The sequence below is a fragment of the Tachysurus fulvidraco genome, chromosome 21 (assembly GCF_022655615.1).
Source record: "Tachysurus fulvidraco isolate hzauxx_2018 chromosome 21, HZAU_PFXX_2.0, whole genome shotgun sequence".
Lineage (NCBI taxonomy): Eukaryota > Metazoa > Chordata > Actinopteri > Siluriformes > Bagridae > Tachysurus > Tachysurus fulvidraco.
Window position 1 is genome coordinate 11,398,009 of NC_062538.1, and position 11,181 is coordinate 11,409,189.

The 11,181-nt window shown below is 34.6% G+C and overlaps 1 protein-coding gene and 1 long non-coding RNA gene across 2 annotated transcripts; one reads left to right on the plus strand and one right to left on the minus strand.

Moving 5' to 3' along the window:
* Positions 1 to 5,127, minus strand: rbp4l (retinol binding protein 4, like). The gene is made up of 6 exons (XM_027139881.2): positions 4,986 to 5,127; positions 4,663 to 4,780; positions 4,144 to 4,280; positions 2,415 to 2,527; positions 421 to 633; positions 1 to 248 (listed from the first exon to the last, which is right to left on the minus strand). Exons 2-6 carry the CDS (start codon positions 4,777 to 4,779, stop codon positions 238 to 240), a joined length of 591 nt encoding a protein of 196 aa, XP_026995682.1. The 5' UTR covers position 4,780; positions 4,986 to 5,127; the 3' UTR covers positions 1 to 237.
* On the plus strand, positions 1,610 to 4,435 carry LOC113638580. Its single transcript, XR_003439627.2, has 3 exons — positions 1,610 to 1,659; positions 2,424 to 2,529; positions 4,089 to 4,435. It is a non-coding gene; the product is annotated as an uncharacterized LOC113638580 (long non-coding RNA).
* Positions 5,128 to 11,181: the final 6,054 nt, after the last annotated feature.

Consider the following 11,181-nt stretch of genomic DNA (forward strand, 5'->3'; position numbering starts at 1 on the left):
TTGCTTATTGGCAGAAGTAATTTTATTAGCATTTTCAAAGGCTTAACAAACATGTCTCAATTCTCTAAAAACACTTAATGACAGAACCTTTGTTTAAAAAACAAATACTGTCCCAAACACAATTTTCTCTTGAGACAGCGAACTGGAAACTGCATCTTCCTGAAGCGCTCTTTGTCCTCTTTACCTTTAAACATGCTTGATGTGTCTTCTCATGGCAGCATGTTAAAGGAAGAGAGCTCAGCAGGCTCCTGTGGAACAAAACAGGAGATTTATGACCCTCACAAAGTGTCCAACTGGCATGCGTAAATTTGTAAAGATGTCACTGTATATTACTGACTGGGGCTAAAAGTGTTCTTTGACAGAAGTGCTTTATTGTTAATCCAAGTGTGTGTTTGTGTGCGCACTTTGCTGTGGCCTGACCTGACTGCAGCACAGGTTTGAACTGTCCCAACATGCAGATTTCTTCCTGTTTCTGCCGCACAATGCGCTGGATGGCTGGGGGCAGGCCGCGGGGGTTCCGGGAGAACACAAGGGCATAGCCGTCATCACAGGTGCCGTCATCTTTCAGTGTGCGGCATGCATAGGTGATGGCGTAGTTGTCGTAGTCTGTGTCGATGATCCAGTAGTTATCACCTGTGTGAATGAAACATGCATTTATGTAGATGTTAGATTCTGAACATGGGGACTCTGGGTAAAAGTAGGTATAATTCTCATTTAGTTATTATAAAATGTAGAGAACAGCACTGATGAATTATTTACTGATGCTGATTGGTCCAAAGGTAATGATTCATTTTCTATAGTAGCAGCTCTTTCATTAGTATAGCTTCAAATCACAGGTTTTTATTAATGCATAGATAATATGTTATCATTTCTATAGAAACCGTAATAATCCTATAGCACTGATTTGGAAAAGTTTTGCAAGATCTTCTTTTACAATTTATAGAAGTTGTTTCTAGGTAACCAACAATTAGTAAGAATAAAATGTATATACTGTGCTATGGAATAATAAGCACTAGAACAATACAATACAATAAAAAAAGTGTTTTCCTCCTAATTAAGTAGATGCTTACCTTAAAACTAAATAACTTAAAACCAAACATAGAACATGCTTTTAAATCCTACTGGGATTTTATTCTAGCTAAGAAAAATGTATATATATATATGGGTAGTTGACGTAAACATGGCTTTTTCACTGTCACAGAAGATAAAACATAATTTATTTCACATTTTCATAATTTAGAATACTGTAAATGGTTAAACATTCTTGTTTTATATGAATTTGTTGTTTAAATACCCAAGATATTGTTAGTTTTTTAGAACTTTGAGCCAAATCTCAAAATTGTCCTATGGTGTTACGTAGACAACATTATTTCATAAATATTACATTTTATAAATAAAGAAAATAATGTTTAAAAATCTTAATGAACACTCCGGGCATAATTGTGCAAGTGTCTATTTCACTAAGTGGCCATCACTTTTCATATACATACATTTCTAAAAGTGTAGGAATTTCATAAAGTTTGTCACAGAAAAAAATGTCCTTTGGTGTTATGCAAAAACCTAATTTTAATTTGGGCAATATCATGGACAACTACATTTAATTGAAAGACAAGGTCATGTGACTGAAGACCCCTATGAAGGCCATGAGAAGTGCACATGGTAAGTATTTCTCTCAGAATTGTTTAAATATTTAACTATGTTTTAAGACCACTGAAGTTGTTAAGTTTTTTTGTCCTTTGGTGTGACACCATTCATCTATTCATGGTGAAAATGATTCTAATTAGTACTTTCATGTAAAATAAATATCACTTTAAGAAAATAATGTTTTAATAATGTGAACAATTATATCTCAAGTATTTATTTTATGTTATTTGATATAATTTCTTAGTACTTTTTAAATGTCACACCATAGGACACATTACAGTATTGTTGAGTGAAAAAGTGAAAAAAATATGTGAAGTCATTGACAAAATGAGTTAGCAGTACTATTTTCTGAAACTTTCATACTCCACAAATATATGTATTTTATCTTAAAAAGTTATGCTTTCCAAAAAAAAGTACTTTTTCTTGGTCATTTGTCAACTACCCATATATATATATATATATATATATATATATATATATATATATATATATATATATATATATATAAAATGAAAAAGTATATAACGAAGAGGTTCAACTTGGTACCCTATTTAATTTAAAGAAGCTTGTGTTTGTTTGTTTTTTAACAAAGTGTGGGATATTTGTAATATTTGATATTCTAAACATCTAACACACTGTTTGGGTTTCTTTTGGGTTTGGGTATGTATAACGGTACATGCTGATGCTTTGTATGTCTGCCTAACTGTTATTATTAAAATTACATTACATTTTATAAAAATAAAATCTAAAAAAAAAAAAATGTTATCTACCTCCACTAGACAGGTAGCTGGCCAGACCCTGGTAGGTCATGAACATCTTGCCAGGTGTGGAGTGATCAGGGACTGTATACTGGGCAGCCATGTCAGCACACACCACCCAAAATCTGTAGGTACATATAAACACACACGCCAGGTTAAAAGTTTAGGTAGTATTCAACTAGTAGATAGTTTTTCTTCTAATATCAGATGCTGATTGAAAATTGCCTTCACACTTAACCCTTTAAACTCTCCCTCTGTGTGTCCAGAATTCAGTGTTGTAATGTAACTAAGTACAAATTACAACGAAGTACAAATACTTCGTTACTGTACTTAAGTAGAAATTTCACGTATCTGTACTTTACTGCGCTATTTAAATTTATGTCAACTTTCACTTTTACTCCACTACATTTCCTAGATAAAATGTATACTTTTACTCCGCTATATTTCCACTAAGCATCTTCGTTACTCCTTACTACAAAATAAAATCAGAAGAAATGTGTGAGGCTGCAATAGGGAGGTTTGGCGAATCACTGCTCCTAGATCGCATTCCGCACATCCGCACGCTGTATTTCAGCGTAATGTTGCCAAAGGAGGTGGAAGCACAACTGAAACCGCCATGGGTGCACCTACTAGAGGACCTCCCGTTATCGTAGGCCAGGGGTGGCCAACCGGTCAGAGACCAAGAGCCACATTTTTTACTGTGTTACCGCAAAGAGCCACATCATACACATGGGCACACATGAACATCACCGTTTTTCCCCTGCCATTTTGAGAGCGAACTTGACACAAATTGTTTACTCAAATGATCTTGCTCCTACTGGGAAACATTGAGGTATTTTTATCCCACTTACATGCGCGTTACGAAAATACCGTATTGAACTCAAGCGAAGCAAACATGCACAATAAAAAGACATAAATACAAACTTTGATATGAACGAGCCGCGGGTTGGCCGCCCCTGTCGTAGACGACCACCCCGACGATAGTGGTGAACAGGGTGAAGAAGATAACGTTATACTGTACACCTGTGGCCGTATTTGCAAGAAATGTTTCTGTACATTGGAATGAAATATTCTTCCTACCGGATTAAGTGCCTCTTATGCCTACCGAAAATCACTGAATTTTTACTTTTACTTCAAATACTTAAGTACATTAAATATCAGAAAATTACTTTTGATACTTAAAGTACAGTATATATCAGATACTTTAAGACTATTACTTGAGTAATATTCTAAAAGGTGACTGCCACTTCTACCAAAGTCTTTTTCTAGTACGATACTTGTACTTTTACTCAAGTATTGCTTTCTAATACTTTATACAACACTGCCAGAATTATACTTTTAAAAATATACTGGATTACTGAAGTTACTGAATAATCCGTAGCAGATACAGAGTTACATGTGTGAACATGAATAATTAACCCAAAGCATTTAATGGTTAAGAAATGCAAAGACTGTTTAACTTGTCGTTAGGATTTATACATTTTAACCTCTGTTAGTAACATGGTAATTAACATAATATGGTCATTATTCCCTGCCTTTGGTTTATACCTGTTCCTCATATTAAATGTCACTGGTTGCTTTTTTTATTATTATTTTTATACAAGATGTCTTTTTATATGAAACTTTTCAATATCAAGTTTTAGCCCAATATTGATATTCAATATCATATCTGTGCTTCTGGTCTAGTTATTCCAACTGCCAGCTGCGCCATGCTGTTGAACTGATCTTTGTCCTCACCCACCCAAACAGAGTGACACGACCCTTGGTAAAAGCAGTCATGGTGCCATCATCTTCAACAGTGTATTCTGCAGAAATGTTGTCCTGCAGGAAGAGTCCTTCTGGATCTTTCTTCTGCTGAGCGTACCACTTTCCTGCATACTGACAAAGCACAAATCATCAATATCAGTACTGCAGTATTGCCTCTTTAATTTGTTATGGATATCACTGGTATGGACTGTGTCTTATCTCTATTGCTATTTCTTCTTTTTTGCTTGTATGTAAATTAAAAAAAAGAATTGTTCCATTTTCTTATACAAAAAAGAAGCTTGTTACAAAGGAACCACAGAGTGCAACATCCTCCATCATTTGCCTTAGTCATTAAGCACTGTCACTTAACTCCTTCCAAAAATGTTACATAAACATATCTTTCACCAAAGAATGCTTCACCATATCAACAGTTATACAATACCTTCTGACCAATCAGACTCAAGAATTACAAAAGAATCCTTTTTCGTGATATCCATATTATCTGTGGACTCACTTTTTTTGGGTCAAAGTCCTGCTTGACATTAAAGCTGTCCACCACACAGGAAGAAGACCAGCAGCGCTCAATGTAGTACAGGAAAACAACCAGCGAGGCGAATTTGTAATATTCCATCCTATACCACAATGAGATAGCAAACACTGTGCATATATAGTATATATATATTATATATGTGAGTATATAGACTTGCTTATTTCAGTCTCATCAACAGTAATACTTTCCTAGCAGGGAATTCCTTCTTTATTATATGCATTTTAACAGTGTAAAACTATTTAGAGCTCATTCTTATCAAATTGATAACAAAAAATCACAGCTCTTACCTGTTGTGTTGAAGTTGATCAAAGGGGCTTTTTCCACTTCTACACCAAGTTTTAGCTTCTCCGTAGACCTGTGGCCTCTTTATAACAACTCCACAGAAGGGCTTATTAAATGATTTTCACTTCTTGTTGCTAAATAAGGTGCTTAGCCTAATCCGGTTGTAGAAATCCTCTGTTTAATCTGGATTCTTGCTTGTGCCTGCCCATGCTGCCTGTAAAATAACAAGCCAGTCTTTATGTAACACAATAATCTGTACTGATTAAACAAAAAAGAAAACATTCCCTTGTGACAACTGCAAGTAAGCTAATTGAGTATCTGAATGTGTCATACATATGATGTTAGTATACAAACATGGGTGTGAGTGATTTTGTTGCATCTAAGTTCTAGCGAAATAATGTTTAGTGTATATTATTTTAAGCAATGACTAATGAAATAAAATGAATTAGATAAATCTATCAGAAAATGATTTTTAAATTATTATTTTTTTCAAGATTCTATTCAACCTATTTATTTATCTATTTATCTTTTTATTTATTTATTTATTTATTTATTTATTTACAATTATTGGTCATCATTCTATCATTTATTATTATTATTATTATTATTATTATTATACTTTTAGAAATGTACATGTTGTTTTTTTCTATTTTAAATTAAATTAATATTTTACACATTCTTATATACAGACTGATATACAAAATTTTTTTAAATCTTAATATTATTTTAACTTTGTTTTTTTTGTTCATATTCATAATAACGCAAAATATATTTTCTCCCTTCTCAACAGTACAGTATTCAAAGACAGCACTTGTACTACTTGTACAGTACTAGTCTAATTGGAAAAAGACAAAACAAAACAAACAAACAAACAAAAAAAAACAGTAATCTTGACCAAGTTCATAAACTACCGTCATGAAAACCAGAAATAAATAAGAACTATTGTGGAATCCAAACTCTTGCTAGGCATCAACTGCATTTTTATAATCAGAACTTACCTAATGCACATTAATAATACCTAATGCACACGTTAATAATAATTATAATGTATTGTACTGACTGACCTTTTAACGTGTAAAGCCATGGCATTGTACTTACTAATAGTATCTATTTTCTTGATTAGCTATTTTCACCGGGAGTAGCCCAGTCCTTTTTAGTTTCAATCTGTTTGCTGTATTTACACATGTAGGGAGAAATGTTGTTCACAAAGACACACAAACAGTTTAGTCAGTGTTCATATATTTGTTTTATATGCTCTATGCCATTGGGAGAAAACACTTGTGATTCTAAAATGGCTTCTAATAATTATTGAGTCGTTTCAATTTACAGTATACAGTATCAAGGTCTTTGATGTATAATATACAAACCTTACATTTTGAAGAAAAAGATTAAATGTAACCTACAGAGTTTGTTCTTTTATCCCAAATGTATCCCAATCAAGTCAAAGTTTGTTTGTATTGAAATATTTTTAGTAAAATATGTTTTTTTGCTTTATCGTTGTTTATCGTTTTAAACAGACTTGCACAGGCCACAACGTTATCTTAAGACATCACAGAGTTGAAAACAGTTATAGCTCCATATTTCTTCCTGAACACATAGATTGGTGTCAATGCACACAAGCAACAGGCTCAGGTTGGGGCGGTCTAAAATCTGAATGGGAAGTACATTAGTAGTGATAAAGTGTTAATGGTGATATGCATAATGTGATAAAGAAGTAATAGCGTTCAGTTAGAATTCTACAACCAATCAAAGCCATCTTAATTTCACCTTGGTAGTGTCCCATGTCATGCTGTTCGAAATTCTTAAGTATAAATTTGTTAAATTAACCAATTTTTTAATCTTCCATCAGCCAGCTAGAACAATAATCGGATATTACCTTTGCGTACGAGCAAGAAGAAATAAGATAAACCAGTACTGTATTGTTTTAACTGCTACTATGACTATGTATTTTTCACACTTAAATGTGCAGCTTGTTTACACCACTGCTGTTATTTATATTAATTCCGACAAAATTCCTTTGGGAATTGTTCATAGTGAGTTTGAAAAAACACCACTACCACTTGACAAAGAAAAAAAAGAAAACGACTAAGACAAAACAGTGAAAGAGAGGCAACACCAATCTATGCTTAATATCCCAATAATACAACTCGGCCATTGCAGCACATCAACCACCACAGACACACAAAAACGCTTTCTCTTTTTATTGGGTGCCATTACTTTTTTCTCCGCTGAATTACTAGTCTTATTTGTTTTGATGCGCATCCCAAACAATTATATTATACTTTGAGGTTTTCAAGGTTTACACTAGTGAGTCCTCTTATACACAAATTCATACAAATGTAAGAGCTCTAGTAGGATACAAATTATTTTCATATGAAACTGGTTCTGGTGATTGTTCTTTAAGAGGGTTTAGATTTTTGCAGTTTGTACAATGCTAAATTACTTGCTGATGGCTGCTCTTAATTGGTAGCTACATTAGAATTCTAACTCTTGTGTAAAACTGAAGAAGCAAACCTCAGACACTGAACATGTCTACTCCACTAGATCTAGATCATAATGTGTTTACTCCATGTGTTTCCAGTAAGTGAGATTATACAATCTTAATCCCTTTTTACATCCCTCCTCTTAGTGTGCATCCCCAACAGTCTTTTTTCGGTGTGTTTGGACTCCTCCTCTGTGCTGGCTAATCCCCATACACACTAGACCATGTGATGGGGCCTGGACTTCAGACAGCCTGTCCTAGCTCACATGATTCAGAGCTGAGAGCTTTGGGGTTATTGCTGAGCGAGAACATGTTCCCACGGGTTTATAGAGCTAAGGTTTTTTACTGAGTTTGCACCTCTGCATCCAAATGTTAAATGCTCTTTGCTCTGGACCCCTAGTGGGTTAAAAGACTCAGGGTTTGAAATCAAACTGTTTCCCTTTTTGGTGGAATTGTTCCAGTAAGACACAGTGAGCCTCATTTATCAGAGTGATACAAACACATTCAGCCATAAATTTTTCACAGTAGCAGAGTTTGTGTAAATTTTGTATAAAGAAACTCACTAATGTTTACTGATTGGTTTGAAACAATATAACGTGATTAATCATTGTGAGTATGTATACTGTTTATGCTCTCGGGATTGAATAGCTAATTCATTTCAATTCCACACACCAGTTTTAATAAACATTTTGTGAAACTCGAGTCATTTAATATTGACGACTTGAAAGAAAGCAGACTAGCCATTGGATGAGGACATAAGTAATGGTACCCTATAAAATAAAGAAGGGATAGGCCTGTGGTAGTCACTGAGCTGTATTTCCGTAACATTTGGCACATTCTGCACAGAAGACGATCTCCCTCGGCTTTGCATGTCACAAAGATTTGTGGGTGTAAGTCAGTTTTTTTGTTAATGTATTTGATATCTAATTGACTGCCACGAATTATTAGTTATATTTGTCTTTAAAAAAATTCACACTTTACCAAAAAACTGAAAATGAGGACATCATATTGGTTAAAATGTAGAGTATGATCAGGCTTTGATGTCTTTTAGAGTAAAGTATGTAAATAAAATAAATGTTTTTGTCTGGGAACCAAAACCAAAAGCCTAACCATTTTTTCATTGCAAAGTGGATTTCACATGCATCAATTCCTATGAGTCTCTCCATGTGGTCTATAGGACAGCAATGGCTGTGTGTGGATATTGGTTTTATTTTATTTTTTGTTATTGCTTTAGCAATGCATAAAGCCAGTTTTAGGTAAAATAGGGTACAATATTAACTTTACTGTCACAGATCCAAGCATACATCGTGAAGGATCATCATTTGAGAACAAGTTCAACAGTTGTGGAAGTGTCAGAAAACTGCTTAAAATCTCTGCCGCTACAACTTGTCTAAAATCTACCAAGGGCCTGCATATAATTATACAAAATTCACAGGATTGCTGCAAACACAGTAGAGGCAATAGTGAAACATAAACAAAACGTGGGATTTAAAAGAAAAGTGGTTTGCTCCATCAGATAGATAGAAGCCTGGCAGAAGTCTCAGGTCATTAGGAAGGAGTTAATGGTGCTGAAGAAGCCTCACAAAAAAGTAGCTTTCAGCTCTTAGGCTGCTATGAGTTTGAACCAGTTACTGTATAACAGCAGCTCAGATGTGCAGCCTTTTTCCTACCAGTGGAGGCTCTGCAAACTGCAATCTGCTGCCCCCTTCCGGATATGTCACACACTGCACTTTGACTCTCACTGAAGTATGTTACAAATTCATTCTTGTTAGAAATTCCCTTCTAGAAATCTCTGAAAAATTCTTCAGATCATACATAGATTCAATTTTCCACCCATACAACAGCTCGCAGTTAACACTTCACTGACACTTGGGCTACAAATATGTTAAATGTGGTCATTGCATGAATGAATGAATGAATGAATGAATGAATGAATGAATGATGTGGTTCCAAAAATGGATAAATGGATAAATAGATAAAAATAAATAATATGTTATTTACACATTGATAAAAATACACCAGCTTCTTTCACCTGTAATAAATATCAATGTACTCTATTTGGTTACATTAATACTTTGTTAGCAAGCCAGCAAACTAAAGTGGACAAAGCAAACTGACTCCAATAACAGTTTCCAGCTGTTTTTATCTACATTCAAAAACAAATCTAAAATTATTTCATTATGTATCATTTATAGTCAATCATCTATATTCTATACTGCTTATCCAACATAGGATAAGCTCTACTTCGCTTCTTCTTATGAAGTCTGAGCAAAACACATTTCCCTCCTCCCATCCTGACTATGTTGTACAGAGCGGCCATTGAGTGAATCCTTAGCAGCTGCATCACTGTCTGGTTTGGGAACTGCACCAAACTGCATCTTGGATCGCAAGACCCTGTAGCAGATAGTGAGGACAGCTGAGAACATGCTGCATCCGAAAAGCCAACAACTGCACTGAACTGTACCGAGCACAACACACACACACACACACACACACACACACACACACACACACACACACACACACACACACACACACACACACACACACACACACACACTCAGCTGTGTTTACTGCACTGATCTGCACCAGATACACACTCATCTAATATACATCCATGTTTACAGCACCACCCGTATCATCACCCATGTGTATTGCACTGTTTGCACCAGGCTGTACAGATGCACTTTATGTGGCTAGGACCACTGTAACTCACTTAAATCTCTGTGTAGTTCTATGTATCTCTGTCTTTGTTCTATGTAGCTCCATGGTCCAGGAGAAACGTTGTCTCATTTCACTAGTGTACTGTGTCAGCTATATAAGTTTGAAATGACAATAAAAACTTCTTGAGTTGACTTGACCTGACAGTGTTATGGGAAGTCTAGAGTCTACCCCAGGGAACAAGGCTCCAACCCATCACAGGGCACAATTAAACATACACATACACACACATTCACACAATATGGACAATTTAGAGATGCCTAACAGCCTATACTGTATGTCTTATTTCTAGGGGAGGGAACTGGATTACCTGGAGGAAATCCTTAAATCAATGGGAGAACATACAAACCAATAGTATTGTGAAATAGTTTATTTATTATACTAGCTAACTGGACTGGATAGCAATTAGGAGCAATTCAGGCTGTGCAAGTTGTTATATGAACTGCCTCACATTCATCTTCTCCTTCTTCTTTGTTGTCTTATTCTCTCTTCTCTTCTTCTTCTTCTTCTTCTTCTTCTTCTTCTTCTTCTTCTTCTTCTTCTTCTTCTTATTATTATTATTATTATTATTATTATTATTAACAACAATAAAAATACTACATGGTTTTACTATATAATACAATGGTGTTATGATGACAATTACCATGAAAATAAGAATTAAATTGTATAAGCACTTTGAATAAAAAGATTAAAAAACGATTCACTTTCTTTGTTTGCCGTATTAACAGGCTTTGTGCTTGCTGCAGCTCACTATACAGAGATATGAAGCTATTAATGTGGTAATAATCCTCCTGACCTTTTGCTTAAGATGTTTATCGACTCTTTATATAGATAGCCTATGTACTTTGGATCTGAATTTAGGGATTATTGGCCATTGACATTTTTTAGCTTATCTTTTATTTAAACTCCAGGTCTTTAACATGGGACAAATTATTAATTAAGGACACTGCACTTGGCACTACAAATATCAAAGCTTTTTATTTGTTTTTAATGTAAGA

Bases quoted from the DNA above. Each gene is read 5' to 3' on its own strand.
- rbp4l (XM_027139881.2), bottom strand. From the start codon at position 4,779: ATGGAATATTACAAATTCGCCTCGCTGGTTGTTTTCCTGTACTACATT. The intron at 4,281-4,662 runs GTGAGTCCACAG...GTGCTTTGTCAG, and splicing joins AGGACTTTGACCCAAAAAAA to TATGCAGGAAAGTGGTACGC. The intron at 2,528-4,143 runs GTGGGTGAGGAC...ATGTACCTACAG, and splicing joins GGTCGTGTCACTCTGTTTGG to ATTTTGGGTGGTGTGTGCTG.